The sequence below is a fragment of the Dasypus novemcinctus genome, chromosome 5 (assembly GCF_030445035.2).
Source record: "Dasypus novemcinctus isolate mDasNov1 chromosome 5, mDasNov1.1.hap2, whole genome shotgun sequence".
Lineage (NCBI taxonomy): Eukaryota > Metazoa > Chordata > Mammalia > Cingulata > Dasypodidae > Dasypus > Dasypus novemcinctus.
Window position 1 is genome coordinate 128,161,148 of NC_080677.1, and position 17,894 is coordinate 128,179,041.

A 17,894-nucleotide genomic window follows, 5' to 3' on the forward strand; every position below is an offset into this window, starting at 1 on the left:
TTTTTTACTTTATTTTCAGTATATTGCTAATGATAAAATAATATATTCATATTGTAAAGCAATGTAAAAATACAGAAATTTATGCAAAGTTTCAAATCACTCATAATATTACTACTCAATGATGACCACTATTACTGTTTTAATATATTTCTTTTCAAACATTTTTCTGTGCATTTTTTCTTTTCAGCATTGTATTTTCATTTAAAGCTTTGCATCCCATTCCGTTTTTATTGTTTTATTGTTTTAATAAGTGACAGTGAGGTGGTATTCTAAGCTTATTTTATTCAAAATTTTACTGTGTTGTCTTTCAGTGGTCTATTTTTCTGGGATATTTAAATATAAATAGAGAATTAGGTAACCCCACTGTGATGGTCAGGCTATTGTGTCAACTCAGCCAGTAATTGTGCCCAGTTGTTTGATCAAGCAAGCCTTGGGCTACCTCTAATACAAGGGCATTTATGGACTTTAGTCACCATTGACTTTACTGCAGTAGTAAATCAGTCAGGGAGATTGCCATCAGCAATGCGTGATGTTAATCCAATCAGTCGATTCCCTTAAAAGGGGAAGTGATTCCAGCATTGAGAGAGAATTTCCCACCTCGTCTTTGGACAGCCAACATCTCCCAGGACTCATCAAGAACCTTCATTGGACTTTCATTGCAGCCCCTGGTTGCAGCCTGCTTACAGAATCTGGACTTGTGCATCCCCATGGCTGTGTGAGGGACTCTTTCAAAATCACATACTAATGACAGATATCTCTTGTTGACTCTGTTTCCCTAGAGAACCCTAACTAATACACCCACCTAATCAACAAATTTTAATGCTTAAGCAGAAACTCCCATCATACTTCACACTACCAATCCCCCTCTCCTTTTCCCTATGACCCTGGAATTGCCAACTGGATTGTCTTGTCTTGCTCCTCTTCATCCTTTTCTGATGACCAATGTGGCATTCACTCCCTTCAGTTTGAGCCTCTGGCTTCTGTCAAGAAAGCCCAGACCTGCTAACCAGTCAGGTTCCCTGTAGTCTACTCCAAATAGAATGTACTCATTTAACATACATATATCAAATATCTACATCATAGTTCTCAGCAGGAGTGATACCACCCCCAGAAAGGGGAAAATAATTCTTAGTGAACACAGATATAAATATAGTACAGAAACAAATACCCATTGTATTAAACAAATGCCTATTTTATTAAAATTTCATGTTGATTAGGAAAAAAAAAGTTGTAAAAAGATCACTGTGGGAAGATGGGGCAATAATGAAAAACATTTCAAGAAATCCTGATGTATGGTGTGCCAGGCATTTCTAGGAGCTAGTAATACAGTTGCAAATAAAACAAACCAGCACTAATGACTCATGTTGTGGGACAGAATAACAATAAACAGGTAAGTAAAATAGAGAGTTTCTCAGATGGTGGAAATTGCTATGAAGAAAAACAGAAATAAATGAAGAGAGCTAGGGAGTGGGGAGTAACTGGGCAGGGAGTTGCAACTTTTAATAAGGCAGCTAAAGAAGTCCTCCCTAAGAAGCTGGCATTTAAGTACACATGAAGTATTTGAGGAAGCGAATGTTTGACAAAAAGAATGGTAAGTCTAAAGGACCTGTGGTAGGAATGTGCCTGGCACATTTGAGGTATAGCAAGGAGTTCTGTAGATGGAAGACAATGAGCAAAGAGGAAGGGTAGCAGATGAAGTCAGAGATTTGGCATGGAGTCCAATTACATAGGATCTTATAGACTTTGACTCGGTTTGTATAGTGGGAAAGATGATATTCCACTGGACAGGTTTGACCAGGAGTTAATATAAACCGATTTACATTTTAAAATTATTCCTATGCCTACTGGAATGTGAATAGGTTGCAGAAAGAAAGAGCAGAAACATGGAGACCAGATAGGAAGCCTCTTGCAATCATCCAAGTGCAATCATCCATAGACCACTATGGAGCAGTGGAAGGTGAGAAATGGTAAAATTCTGAAGATAATGCCGATAGGTTTCCTTCATGGGTTAAACAGGAAATGTGAGAGAAAGATAAGAATCAAGGATAACGCCTAGGAATTATGGAAGTGTCAGCAACTGAGATAAAGAAAGCTAAAGGAAGCCAGGTAGGGAACTAAAGAGTATGTACTCAGTTTGGGAGGCATTGAAATGCCTTTTAGCTATACCAATTAAGATATTGACTAAGTAAGTGGAGGATATGCAAGTGGAGAATTCAAGGGAGAAGTCTAAGCTGGGCATAATCATTTGAGAGTGCTTATAGTAAAAGCCATGATATTGGGTAGAGTACCAAGTAAGTGAGGGAAGACAGAGAAGTGAAGAGGGAAGAGGTACAAGAAGAGTCAATCCCCATTGCCCCCATTGTCAGGAGAAAAGGCAAAAATATATAGAAAGAATAGTCTACCCTCTTTGAGTTAACTTCTTTTTTCTTTTTTCTTTTTCTTAGGACTAGAGCTGTACTTAAAATGCAGTTTGAGAACCAGTAATATCAGGATCACTGGGGAGCTTGTTAGACTTTTGGGGCTGAGTTCCAGGAATCCCTGTTCTAACAAGCTCTCCAGTTTATTTTTCCTCATGAAAAAGTTGAACATAAGTACTTAGTTTTCCATCTGTGTCAATGAGGCTAAAGCAGCTAAAAGGCTTGTAGTAGGTTAAAGACAATCAAAATAATTGTCATACTTTGAATAAAAAGAGAAGAACCTCTTGCTTACCAAAATTTCCATCATTCACATACCTTAAACACCTACTATTAGCCAATTGCTTTGGGTAATGTCTATAGTTCCTGATAAAATGCCTATATGTTTACTACACTTTTTATCATCCAGCCATGCTCTATGTATATGCTTCTTGAGTTAGCCAAGGAATCATTTGTCAAAATCAAAATAGGATAAAAAGGAAGTAAGTTGTAATTAAGTTCAGAAAACATTTCGTAAGAATTTACCATGCTGAATTAAATGGTAATTAAACACATTTTATGGACCCTGCCCTAAAGATGATTCACAATCTTGTTAGGAAATAAAATTTTCATATATGGAAGTTAGTTATCAATAGTCAGGTTATAAATTGAATATAATCAAGTATTTCAGTGCATGAGATAAACAATGAATGCCATGGACTGTACAGGATGATAGATAAATTGATTAGAGGGGATTTCCTTGAAATACAAAGAATTTGAGTGGGACCTAAGTAACAATTATTATATTAATAAAATGTCACCTATTAATTGTTTATCATGGGCCAGACACTATGTTTAGCAGTTGATATGAATTATTTTCTCAATCCCTAGTTTATTAGCCCTACACCTGTTATACCTGTTCTCCATTTGAGGCTAAATATATTAGATAACTTTGCCAATTTTATATAAGCAGTATTTTGTGAGTCAGAATTTGAACCTAAGACTGTTTCACTATAAAATCCTGTCTCTAACTACTTCTGCCTTCCTAGTCCTACAGGAGTAACTGATTGAGAAGAAATTTTGTGGCTTGAGAAAGAGGCTTGTAGGATGTTGCAGATAAAGGTAACCCTATAATTGAGGGCAGAAATTTTGAGCATTTGTTAAACCAGTTTATGTGGCAAATTTGTGTGACCAGAGCACAAGGTTATAGGAGCAAGCTGCTAAAGTCAATAAATACCTGTTACTATTATGATGATCTGTGATTCAAAATCATACATACTGAAGAACAATTACAAATATTTAAATAGCAAGGAAAGTGCTGTTTTGAAGGCTAGACTGACACCGGACTATTTTTAAAAAGCATAACTTGTTGGGCTATAAAGAGAGGTTTGAGAGATTTGTATAGGACAACCAATCCATAGGGCTATTGTTGTAACAAAATACCAGATGATAAGGAAAATGACTGGGGTGTTGGTGGGAGGACAATAAATTATTAATTAGCAAATATTAGAAGAGAGAGATAAAAGACTATTGCCAGATTGTTTGTATGGACTAAAAGGAAAACTTTAGTATTTGAACATGAGATCTTGCATGATTTTGAGCTATACTCAAAAATTGTAATAATCTTCACAGAGGTTAAAATTAACCAGGGAGTTAGTTTATTTTCAGAGATTGTGAGCTCAGCTCATTCTTAATGCCCTTTTCTTGCTAACCATCATTGGCAGTTTGAGATTATTTATGAATCCCCGAAAGAGAGATTATGTTTGTAAACTGGTCTCTTCCCCTTTAATGCATTAGAATCAGCTGACATGCCTTAATTAAATTACCTGTTAAGATTAGAGCTTTAATTCTACCATATCAATATGGCATTATCCAGGGTTGAGTCCCTGTCCCCTTGGTGGGCTGATATAAATGGACACTCACTCAAGAAAACACACAGAAGAAGATATGGGAGGAGAGAAAGCTCCTTAGACACAGAAGAGGAGAGAACTCTTGTCAGTTTTGATCCTGGAGCCTCAGGAAGAGATGAGTCATTTGCCTGATAGTTTGCAGCAGAAGAGAACAGAGGAGCTGAGCAGTTGCTAAGGCCTGCAAAGAAACGAGCTCTATGCCAGACTGATACAGGAAACTCTGAGAGACCAACCCAGTGCCAACCTATGACTGAGATCAGAAGAAGCTGGGCCCACGGAGCCTTAAGAAGAAGGAAGGAGAGACCAGGCAGAGATCATCTGCCATCTTGCTTCAGCATGTGGCAACTGACTTTGGTGAGAAAGCAGCCTTGAGCTGGACTCTTTAGGGCCTTGTAACTGTAAGCTCTTACCCCAAATAAATACCCTTATAAAAGCCAAAAGATTTCTGGTACATCATCTTTCAAGTGACATATGCCAATAACAGCCTACATTCTCACCTTGCCTCATGAACACTGCCCTAAAAGTTGTCCTTTGCTACGAGGAATTTTCTTTCTGAAACCTAAATGTAATTATGTATGGTATCTTCCTGATTAAACTTTAAAAATGCTTCCTCACTGCCTTTATTGCAATATTATATTTCCTATGGAATTCAAAAATTAAAGCAGCCATATAGTTTATTATGCAAACCAGGACACTTGGGTTATTAAAAGTAAATAATAATTGTACTGGGGCAAAAGGTGTATGACTCTGATTACTTTTCTAGCCTCACCCCCTTCTAATAGCACTTTATGCTTTAGCAATACCCAAATAACGTGAACAAATGGCTCAAAAGTTACTTTTATCTGTCTTTTTTAATGGTACTCAGTGGTATCTGCCTATTCATAGGTACTCAGTAACTATTTGCAGATAATTGAGTAAATCAAAGAATTTTAGAATTGTTTTAGTCAATTGTTTTTGTTGAAATATAATTGAATGTCTAATATTCTTGGAATGAGAAAGCCATGAAAAGCCCAAGGAAGGCACAGAAAACTTGTTAGAAGAAAGTAGGAAATGGAAGTACTAGAATCAGTCCTCCTAGTTTAACACATCCTAGGAGTATGATTTAAGTGTACTTTTACCAAGACTTTACTACTTGCACATCAGATAGACAATTTTTTTACCGGAGAAGTTCCTTAGTTTGGAAAAGAGATCTTTCATATTCTTCATAAATGTCCAGGAGGAGCTGTTTAAAAAGTTTCCTCATGATATTGTGGTTGTGTATATTTTAAATGCATCCTTTGGGAATGCAAAATAAAGTATTAATGGATAGAAAAAAAAACAGTTTTCTCAATAATATTTTAACAGTGCTAACTACAAAAGAATTATATAAATGTTCACTTTGTACTTCTTAAAATAGGTATAGTCTGTGAGAAAAGGAAATGTCAAGTTCAGCATAGGAACAAGAAGGAAAACAATGAAAAGGAACCTATAATCTAATTACATGAATGTCAGCTTTCCAAGCAAACTAGCGTTGATGTAATTAAAGCACCTGTAACAAGTAAAATATATCAGGCACATTTTCTTTTCTCTCTTTTTTTTCCTGAGGTAAAGGAAGATTAGAAGTCACATGCTCTTTGCTGGAAATTTGTTTAGACTAACCATGCCAGAAAAAAAAAAGAAGTGTGTGTGTGTGTATGTAAGAGGGAGAGACTGATTTTTCTCTAATTTTTTAGGATTTGTTTGAGAGCCCAATAAAAAGCTAATATTTATAGACTTCAAAAGGGGATGACATCTAGAAATAATTATAAACTAATTTTTTTCAGTGATCATGAACCCCAAAGGAAACAAACATTATATTTTTTAAACAATTTATTACTTTAGTCTTTTCCAAAAGCTAGCTATAAAGCCATACCAGGAACTTAGTAACTTTATTCATTCAAAAACACTTGTAGAGAAAGAACCAATTCACAAACTTCAATATTGGGAAAAAGGATTCTCATGATAAAAAAGGATATGCCACTAAACAGTGTTTTGCCAGTATTTCATATGTCACTGGAACATTTATCTGGGGAGCCATTTGTTTTGTGCTGTACTCATATAAGATGTTTTGTTTCAGCTATCTATGAGCCTTCCTGTGAAGCTTACAAACATCTAGGCCAGACTTCAAATTACTACTGGATAGACCCTGATGGCAGTGGACCTCTGGGGCCTTTGAAAGTTTACTGCAACATGACAGGTAACTGTGTCATATTTATGTTTTATATGATTATTTTTCTATATGTTGAGAGCAAATGGTACCAGGAAAGTTTATTTCTTCTATGTTGTATTCTTATCACGAAGTGTAAAAAGCTAGATATTGATAAATTTGTTAGGAAAAATAGTAAAATGTAATTCTGAAGCAATGAAAATCCTGACACCATATTTTTTAAAAGTCTATCTTCTAACTTACACAATTAATAATTGTCATTTTAAAAAATGTATGGGGAAAATCCAAAAAGTGAAACTACAAGGTTAAAGTCCACTTGATGACAGAAAGAATTAGCCCATGAAGCATATTCCATAAGTAGCCCATTTAGTATTTAGTATCTGCTCAAATATCCACACTGTCCATGTTAGAGGAAGTTTACAGACCATCCCAGAGCTTCCTCTGTTTTCCTTTGTTATAGAGGAAGTCTTCCTCTTTACAGAAATCTCATTCCTACAATAGCAAATACTACCAGTAGTTTTCATGAAATTTGTCTGGGGTTTTCTTCTTGGGAAATGAACATAGTTTTTCTTGATTTCCATATTAAATTTCAAGTCTATGGAAGGAGATTATGGGTCAACTCTCATAGCAGTGCCTAAGATACTGAGCTCTCTAAGGACAGATTTTCCATCAGATGCTTGGCAATATCTTCCCTTCTGAAAACCTTGAAAAGGATATGATAATGCACTATTTCTGGCTCCAGAAGAGTATCAGCATGTTATGTGAACTCCTTAGGCATATGATGATAAGGATAATGATAATAAGATGCTACTGATGTTTGCTACATTTGACTGTTTACCATGTGTCAGGTGCTATGATAAATACTTTACTCAGACTACCTGGCACCATTAATCACCAGATATGTACCCTTAGGCCTATTATTAGCCTTGTTAAACTCAATAAGCCTGTGTTGTTATCTGTAAAATGGGTTTAATAATATCTATCTTAGGTGATTATTTTAAGAGTGAAATAGGATAATCCATGTATGGTCCTTAGCATACTGTCTGACACATAGTAAAGGTTACCCAGGAGATGGATATGCTTATTTAATGGCCTAGTGAGTTAAGTAACTTACCTTCACATCATGCAGACAAGATTCAAATTTAAATCTATTTGAGGCCAATAATTCTTAATTCTGGCTGTGCATCAGAATCATTTATGGAGATGGATATGTGTGTGTGTGTGTGTGTGTGTGTATGTGTTTTCAAACAAACTTCTTGGCCCCAACCTTGGAGATTTTGATTCAGTAAGTCTGAAGTGGAAGGAGACTTACACAACTAAACCAAGATCCTCTGAATGATAATGTACATAAGCAGACTCCATGGGAAAACTCAGCAATCTCAGAAGGTCAGGCGTCGTACAGAATAGAAGGGGGAATGATGAGGATATGAGTGTAGTAGGGGGTGCATGTAGAGAAGATGGTGAAATGGTAGCTAGTACTCCCCAAATTCCTCCCATGCTGAAAACTCTAAACATAGCCAAGAGAAAAGACACACTTACTTGAGAGCTTGATTGTTGAACTTGTAAATGAACTCAGGTCCTTCCATGTATACCATCATTTTATCTTACTTGAAATGAACTATAATCAATGAGAACTTTATTTAGACAACTCATCTTGATTTTGTTTTTACTAATATATAAAAATAAATAATACAATAAAAGTTTTCCAGTAGTATTGTATAGGTAAAACTTTAAGAAAAGGGTGAGTGACAGGTTATAGCTGATAAAGATTTGGGTAGAAACTAAAAAGTAGTCTGTTGAAAATCCCTTCTGAATTGTATCTATTTCTTGGAGTCCTAAGCTTTTAAGTCACTTAATAAAAAGCAACAAAGAAAAAAAAAAAGAAAGAAAGGAAAAAAAAATCTCCCCATGTTTGGACAAGAATTTCTCCAAAATGACCTTTATCACATAGTTGCCAAATATTGTCTCCAAGTTTTTTTTGTTTGCTTACCATTATCAAAAAAGGTATTTCTTATCACATCTTTATTAAGTTTCATATTGAATCCTAAGAGATGACTTGGAGCTTGTCTCTACTAAATGGTTTATTTTTGGCTTTAGTTCAAAATTTCAACCTATTGATATCCCTTACTTGCCTTCCATATGATTTATTATTTTCTCAAATTCTCCTTCCCAATATCTCTTGCATATTGTCCTTTATTTCCATTCCTAATACCACCATTCAGATTTAGACATTCATTTTGGGGGATTTAAACTATTCTAGTAACATCCCAACTGGTTCCCCAAACCAATTATTTCCTTGTTGCCCCTACCTCCATACCACGTGTCATCAGGCTGCTAGATAAATGTTTCTGTGACTATATGATCATCCTGCTCCATACTTCATACTAAATAATGGAAAATGTCCTGAACTTAGGATTTAGCTTTCTTCTGTTTAATATGAACTAATTTCTAGCACTGTCCTCTCTTTATTCTGTATCCGCACATTCACCACATGCTCCAGATAAACTAGAATATATTCCTAAATATACTCTTCACTTTTTCACACTAAGTTCATGCCATTACCCCTGTCTACAATATCCTCTATTAAAGCTTTATATGAAATACATACTCATCTGTCACAAGTTGACTTGATTAATAAACTCTTCCATGAAGATCTTCCTCATCTTCTTCATACCCTTCAAAACCAAACAACTGTTTGAAGCCCCTTATCAATCCTCACAGAATTGTGTTTTTCTACTTTTATGTCACTTAGCATATCTTCCTTGCTTTATAGCTATTTGCATAAATACCTTAATTCCCCTAATTCAATTGTAAGCTTCTTAAGGGGACTTGCATTTTTCTACCTATGGCTACTCAAAAACAGGCACTATATTATTGATTTAATATTGTAAAATCTTGATTCTGTTAGCCATAGTATTATCTATTCTTCTAACTTTGAAACTGCTGGCCATCTAAGTCACCAATAAAAATATGAAGGTCAAGACTTTCTTTTCTGAGAATTAGACACACCTTTCTCTTTTTTTCCCCACCATTTATAACAAAAAGCCCTGGATATTACATATTTTTTTAAAAAAGAATACCCGGAAAGGTGGGGAAAAGAAAGTAACTCGCTAGGGACCTTGGGACCCACAGAGAACAATAAACTGGTGAGTTCCTTGGGTTTTCTTTTTGCCTCATATATCCCAGTAAAAGCTGGCCATCTGGAAACACCAATGACTGCAGACAAAAAGTAAAAAGCCCCAACAAAAGCCTGTTATCTCTAACCAAAGTATCAGGAAAGGGGAAATCATAGAAAGAACACTTTTAGATGATAAGAGTTCTACTGCAGCCAAACACCACAGAAAACATTGGGTGAAATTATAACAACAAATCCAATATACATGTCATTGCATTCTCATAGGAGAAGGACTGTAAAAGTACTACTCAAAGAAAAATGGTTAAAAAAAAGTCCCAAATTTAGCAAAAGACATAAACCTACAGATTTTAGGAAGGTACGCAAACTACAAATAGAAAAATTCCAAAGACACTGACTCTAAGACATAATAATTAAACTTCTGAAAACTAAATACAAATTAAAATTCTGGAAAGGATACAGAGAAAGAAATGATACCTAAATTAGAGGCAAAAAACAATTTGAATGACAGTGGATTTCTTATCAGAAACCATGGAGGCCAAAAGAAAGTAGCACAAAATTTCTCATGTACTGAAAGAAAAGACCTATCAGTCCAGAATCCTAAACCCAGTGAAATATGCTTTGTGAATGGAGGATATCAAGACATTCTCAGATGAAGCAAAACTAATAGAATTTGTTGCAAGCAGGCATACTCTAAAAGAATGGCCAAAGGAAGTATTCTAAAGAAAAAAGGAATGATAAAAGAAGGAAACTAAGAATATCAGAAAAGAAAAAAAAAACAAAACAAAACAGGTTAAGCAAAAATTTGTGTCAATACAATATACTTTGCATCACCACTTGTGTTTTCTAGATTATGTTTGATGTTTGAAGCAGAATTATAACAGTTCAATATGGTTGTAAATGTATTCAGAGGGACTATTTTTTTGTCTTTATTTTTTTTATGTTACATTAAAAAAACATGAGGTCCCCATATACCCTCCCACCCCCCTCACCCCACTCCTCCACCCATAACAACAACTTCCTCCATCATCATGAGACATTCATTGGATTTGGTGAATACATCTCTGAGCACTGCTGCACCTCATGGTCACTGGTCCACACCATAGCCCACACTCTCCCACAGTCCACCCAGTGGGCCTTGGGAGGACATACAATGTTCGATAACTGTCCCTGTAGCACCACCCAGGACAACTCCAATCCCCGAAAATGCTCCACATCACATCTCTTCCTCCCACTCCCTACCCCCAGCAGCCACCATGGCCACTTTCTCCACACCAAGGCCACATTTTCTTTGATTACTAATCACAATAGTTCATAAATAGAATATCAGTAAGTCCGCTCTAATCCATACTCTATTCCTCCATCCTGTGGACCTTAGAATGGTTGTGCCCACTCCACATCTATATCAAGAGGGGGCTTAGATTCCACATGGATGCTGGATGCAATTCTCCTGCTTTCAGTTATAGGCACTCTTGGCTCCCTGGTGTGGTGGTTGACCTTCTTCACCTCCTTGTTAGCTGAGTGGGGTAAGTCCAATAAACCAGAGTGTAGGAGTTGCAAGTCTGGTGAGGCTCAGGGCCTGGCTATCACATGGTCAGTACAGAGATTCAGGTCCCCTGGGTATACATTAAACCCCTGCACCAACTACAGTTCCAGTGAAAGTAACAGGAGAGGCTTGTGACTAAGATCATATCTGAGTCCAGCTCTATCACACAGAAACACAAACTCCAAAGTATGGCCAACAGACATGGCACTGAAATCCATCTGCCATGACCATAGAACTTGTGGGTCTCTGCAGCCCTTAGAAGAACCAATACCTGGGATTGCATCTACTTTTATCTGTCTCTGGGACTCTGTCCAGGTATGCATAAGGGCAACCCCTCTGATAACCTCCTGGCTCTTTTTGGAGACTCATAGCCATATAAACTCATTAGTTTTTATTCAGATCAAAAAGCATTTTTAACTCCTGGTATTATATGTAGACTGAGATATTCTGCTGGTCCGAATTGACCCTTTTATTCAAGGTCATTGTCTAGTTACATCATCAGCTGGTACTTGGTAGTAATCAGAGGGACTATTTAAGACATTTAGAAATGGGGAAGGTAAAAGGACATGAAGAGGGTAAGGTTTCTATAATTCACACTAAGTGATAAAGTGATAACACAAATAGACTGTGATAAATTATGTATATATAATGCAATACCTAGTGTAACCACTAAAAATGATAAACAGAGCTACACTCAAACACTATAGATAAATCAAAATGGAAATCAGAAATATGTTCATGTAACCCACAGAAAGTCAAGGAAAAGAAAATAGTCATGAAAAATAGAACAATGTAAAGCAATCAAACATAAAAGGCCGACTTGAGCTCTAACATATCAATAATTGCATTAAATGTAAATTGCCTAAATGTACACATTAAAAGAGAGATTGGCAGACTGGGTTTAAAAATATGGCCCAAATATTATCATCTACTGTGATGGTTAAGTTCATATATCAGGGAAGCGGACTTGACCCAGTGGTTGGGGCGTCCGTCTACTACATGGGAGGTCCAAGGATCAGACCCCGGGCCTCCTTGACCCGTGTGGAGCTGGCCCATGTGCAGTGCTGATGCGTGCAGGGAGTGCCTGCCACGCGGGGGTGTCCCCGCGTAGGGGAGCCCCGCGTGCAAGGGGTGCACCCCGTAAGGAGAGCCACCCAGCGCAGAAGAAAGTGCAGCCTGCCCAGGAGTGGCGCTGCACACACGGAGAGCTGACACAAGATGATGCAACAAAAAGAAACAGAGATTCCCGTGCCGCAGACAAAAACAGAGGCAGACAAGGAAGAACACACAGCGGGTGGATGCAGAGAGCAGACAACTGGGGCGGGGGGAAAGGGAGAGAAATAAATAAATAAATACATACATACATACATCTTTTTTTTTTAAGTTGCTATATCAACTTGCCTAAGTTAAAGTTTATAGTTGTTTGGTAAAGCAAGCTCTATCTGATTGTTAATGTGAGCATAGTTCAAGGTGGATTTGCAAGTAAAGTCATTTAATTGTATCAATAGCTGATTGCATCTACAATCAACAAAGGAGATTTCCCTCAACAATAAGGGGAATCTCTTCATCCAATCATTTGAAAGTCTTAAAGCAAAAACTGAGAATTTCAGATATCAGAAAAAAGAATTTTTATCTCTACTTCATCCAGCCAGTTTCTCCTGGGGTTTTCAATGTCTCCTTCGTCAGAGTTTCCGAAATAGGACAGAGTTTCTGTCCTATAGAATTCAAACTTGACAATCCTTACAGTCACATGAGCCAATTCTTATAAAACTATAATAAATTTCTTAATATTTGCATACATACACACATGCACACACGCACACATATCCTGCGTATATATCCTATTTCTCTGGATAACCCTGACTAATACCACAAGAAACTCCCTTTAAGTATTGCAATGTGGACAAGTTGAAAATAAAAATATGGAAAAATAATAGATTATGCAAATATTAATCAAAGGGAGGTAGGAGTCACATACTACTATCAAATATAATAGACTTCAACAAAGAGAAAATTACTAGAGACGTGAAGGAACAATACACAATGGTACAAGGGTCAATCAACAATCAACCAAGAAGACACAGCAAGCCTAGATTGTTTATGTACCAAAATCAAAGTAAAAAATTGAAGTAAAAACTGATTGAACTGAAAAGAGAAATAGACAAATTCATATTGTAATTGGATATTTCAGCACTTTTGCTCAACTGTTTATAGAACAGCTAGACAGAAAATCAGCAAGCATATAATACTCAAAACTACCCTCAACCAGCAGTAGCTAATCAATATATACAGAACATATCATCCAACAACAACAGAGTACATTGTCTTTTCAAGTGCCTGAGTAAATCAACATATACAGAACATTACCATCCAACAACAACAACGGAGTACATAATCTTTTCAAGTGCCTAAGTAACATATACCAAGATAGACCATATCCTGGGCTATGAAACAAACCTCAACAGTTGAAATCATTCCGAGTGTGTTCTCTGAACACAATGAAATCAAACTAGAAATCAATAACAAGAAAAATCTTCAAACACTTGAAAACACACTTCTAGTTAAACCCATGGGTCAAAAAGGAAGTCTCAAGAGAAATAAAAATGAATATTTGTGAGACACAACTATAAAGTAGTGCTAAGAGGAAAACTTATAGCACCACAGGCAAATATTAGAAAACAGGGCAAGTATCAAATTAATCATCTAAGTTTCCACTTTAATAACCTAGAGAAAGAAGCATGCAGAAAGAAGAAAGTAATAATATTTATTATGTTGAAAGTAGAAATCAGTGAAATTGAAAACAGAAAACATTAGAGAAAACCAATGAACCAAAGATCTTGTTCTTTGGAAAGGTCAATAAAGTTGACAAGTCACTAGCACATCTGACAAGAAAAACAAATGGAAAACACAAATGACCCACATCTGAAATGAAACAGGGGTTATCATTACACCCTGCAGAAATCTAAATGATAATAAGGGAATATTGTGAGCAGCTATACACATGTGAGTTTGACAACCTCGATGCAATGGGCTAGTTTCTTGAAAATACAAATTACCACATCTCACCCAATATGAAATAGTTTGAAAAGCCCTATAACTATTCAGGAAATTGAATTTGTAATTTTAAAATCTCCCTGAAAAGGAGTTTCTAAGCCCAGATGGTTAAACTGAGTATTTTGCTTAGACTTTTAGAGAAGATAAAAATGAATACCAATTGTATACAACTGTATTCAGAAAATAGAAGAAATAAGAGGGAACACTTCCCATTTCCTTTTGAAGTTAGTTCAATACTGATACCAAAACCAGACAAAGAACAATAAGAAAAAACCTACCGACTAATATCCCATATATATGCAAAAATACTTAAATATTGCAAATAGAATTCAGCAATATAGAACAAGAATTTTAACTCCATGGTTAAATGGTTTTAATTCCAGAAATGCAAAGCTAGTTCAATATACAAAAACCAAATCAATGTACCCACCATGTTTTCAGGCTAAAGAAGAAAAATCACATAATCATATTAATTGGTGTATAAAAAGGATTTGACAAAATTCAACACATATTCATGATTTTAAAATCTCAGAAAAATTGTAATAGATGGGAAAATCCTCAACCTGATAAAGGGTGTATATGGAAAAACATACAGCTAATATCTTTGCATTTTCATTGTAAAACTATAAAACTTTTAGGAAACATAGAAGACAATATCTTCGGTTCAAGGGCTATATCAAGAGTTATTAGATTTGGCACCAAAACTGTGATCCAAAAAGGAAAATTGAGAAATTAGACTTCATAAAAATTAAAAAGCATTTTTTCTGCAAAAGACACAGCCTAATTAGAGGATGAAAAGTCAAGCTATAGAGTAGGGAAAATATTTGCAAACACGTTTCCAACAAAGGAATAGTATTTAGAATATATAGAGGACATTCAAATATCAACAAACAAAACAGGAAAAAAAACAAGCAACAAACAATCCAATTAGGAAAAACAAAACCTATGAAGAGATATTTCACCAGAGGATGCACGAATGGCAAATAAGTATATGAAAAAAATTCTCAATGAGATTAGCCATTAGAGAAATGCAAATTAAAGCCACGATGAGATTTCACTTCACACCTATCAGAAAGGCTAAAATAAAATATAGTGGCAACACCATATATTGGCCATAATTTGAATAAAATGGAGTACTCATACTTTGCCAGTGGAATTGTAAAATGGTACAGCTGCTTGGGAAAACAGTGTGGCAGTTCCTTTTAAAACTAAAAACATGGACTTGTACAAACAAGCAATCAACATTTCCAGGCATTTGTCCCAGAAAAATCAAATACGCATGGTTATAGTAGGGCAATGTGAGGGATCTTTGTAGTGATGGAGATGTCTTGACTGTATCAATATCAATATCCTGCTTTGCAAGACACCACCATTGGGGGAAACTGATTAAAGGGTACATGTGATCTTTCTGTATTATTTCTTACAAGTACATGTGAATCTACATTATCTCAAATTAAATATTTAATTAAAAATATGTAGTACACCCAGAAAAACTTTAAAAGTGAATTTCTTCCTAGTTTTTAATGAAAGAAAAAGAATATAGTGCTTAAACATAGCTATTGTACCTTTCTTTCAGATTTATTCATTTATATATTCACCATGTGCCAGGAACTGTGCTATGTGAGGATAAATGTACATAGTAAACACCTTCACAGTGCTTTCAACCAATAAGAAGACCAAGCAATAAATAAACTAATAAATCAGTAATTAAGATTTTATTAATAGTTTCAAAGAAAAACAATGGAATTATGAAGGAGAATTTATTTTAGATGGAGGGTTTTAGGAAAGAACTCTCTAAGGATGTAGAATTTTGGCCAAAACCTAAAGTATAAAAAGAGATAGGCCATTCTAAAAGATGAGGAAGAAAAATTAGCTCCTATAAATAAATGCTCAAAGGCAAGAAAACAATCGGTTCATTCAAAGGAACTGAAACCTGAGGACTGGAGCACAATGAGCCTGGGAGATGGGCTCAAAATGAAGTTTGATTTTTATTTTTTCAATTGCAATGGGTAGGAAGCCATGGAGAGGTCATAAGTGGGTGGTGTGGGTGGGGCTTGAGGGTGGGGGAAAGAGAGGATCTTGATCAGATGTAAAAATTACCACTGGGCTGAGTGAAAGAGTGAAAAGCTTAACAACCTGTTCTGAAGCTATTGTAAAATCTAAGAATGAGATAACACTTCTTCAGACTAGGGTAGCGACAGTCTAAGTGATAAGAAATAGATGGATTTTAGATATATTTTGAAGGTAGAATTGTCAGGCTTGGTGAAGGATTGGATAAGGATGATTAAAAAATGACAGTTACCAAAAATAAGTCCAGTTGTATGGACTGAATAACTGGGCAAATTACAGTGCCATTTGGGAAATGTGGAAAATTAAAGGAAGAACAGATTTAGGGGAAGTTCAAGTGTCCAGTTTTGACCTAGTTAAATATGAGGTGCTGTGTGTCACCTAAATTGAGATGCAAATGCTGCAGTTGGTTAAGCCAATAAATGATATTTGTGCTAATTTTTAGTAGGTACATTTATGAAAATTGATAATATCACTAAGGGGATGATGAAGCCAGAGAAAAGACATCTTGGGAATGATTTCATAGGAACTCAATCATTAGAGATAAGATTTCTGGTGATGAAATGTTCACTAAATGTGCAGAAGTAGATAACTAATTGTAAATTGGAGAAAAAATATCTAAGAGTACTTGGGTTAGAAAGGATCACCCATGTAGATGTTAATGGGACTACTTGAGTCCTAGAGAATGATAAGAAGTCTTGGAGGAGGTAGAGACTTGGTCTCAATGCAAAAGTGTACAATGAATAAGGGGGTATACCAGAAGTATAGCAAATGACAGCAGCCAGGATAGAGAGGATATGGTTTGGCAATAAAGGATGGCACTCCTATGGGGCCTGCATAGACAACTTTGGGGAACTATAGAATGGGCAGTTAACCTAGACTCAGGTTAAATTTCTCTAGACCAGGAACCTAGAGCAACAAAATCTTTCCCAAAAGGCTGACTCATGAGTTGAATCTCAAAAAGCAAGTCGGAGTTAGGACCTGGGAAATGTGGGGAGGGGGAAAGGGGTTGGGAATTTCTTCAGGGGAATTAGATTAACTTGTAAAATGTTTGTGTGGGATGCAAAGTATTTGAAACTTGGTTCTGAAGGAAAAGCAGCAATTTATGGTTTCAAGCAAAAGAGTACTATGGTCAGGTTTATATTTTTAAGGCATCACTTTAGTAGCTGTGAACAGGATTCCCCAAAGGAGACCTAGACAAAAGAAAGGGAGACAAGGTAAAAAGTCCCTGTAGTAACCGAACAGTTGAAACTAGGAGACTCTGAAAAAAAAAGGAGATTGATTTGATTTGAGGGATATTTAAAACGTTGAATTGTCCAGGCTGTGGCTGGTGAGATAGAAGGAAGTGAAGTAGTCCCCAGGTTTCTGCCTTGAATCACCCCATGAGATGGAGCACAGAAGGGCAGGAGCAGGTTAGAGATGGGGTTCAATGGTGATGGATTCTATATTGTCTTCATTGCCATGAATTGAGTAGAGCTGTCGTGTAAGGAGTAGACTATATACAAAATTCACTGTGGAACACTGAGCACATCAATTAATTCCTTTGTCTCAGTTTCCTTGTAAATAACGTGTGGGAATGGAAATAAATTGATCTATATGCTGCCTT

At 36.1% G+C, this 17,894-nt stretch overlaps 1 protein-coding gene across 1 annotated transcript in view; it reads left to right on the forward strand.

Moving 5' to 3' along the window:
- CNTNAP2 (contactin associated protein 2) overlaps positions 1-17,894 on the forward strand; it is a 2,351,919-nt gene that overhangs the window by 1,481,349 nt on the left and 852,676 nt on the right. Inside the window, exon 12 of the mRNA XM_058297514.2 lies at positions 6,399-6,518. Coding sequence (XP_058153497.1) covers positions 6,399-6,518 — 120 coding nt within the window. The remainder of the gene's footprint in view (positions 1-6,398; positions 6,519-17,894) is intronic.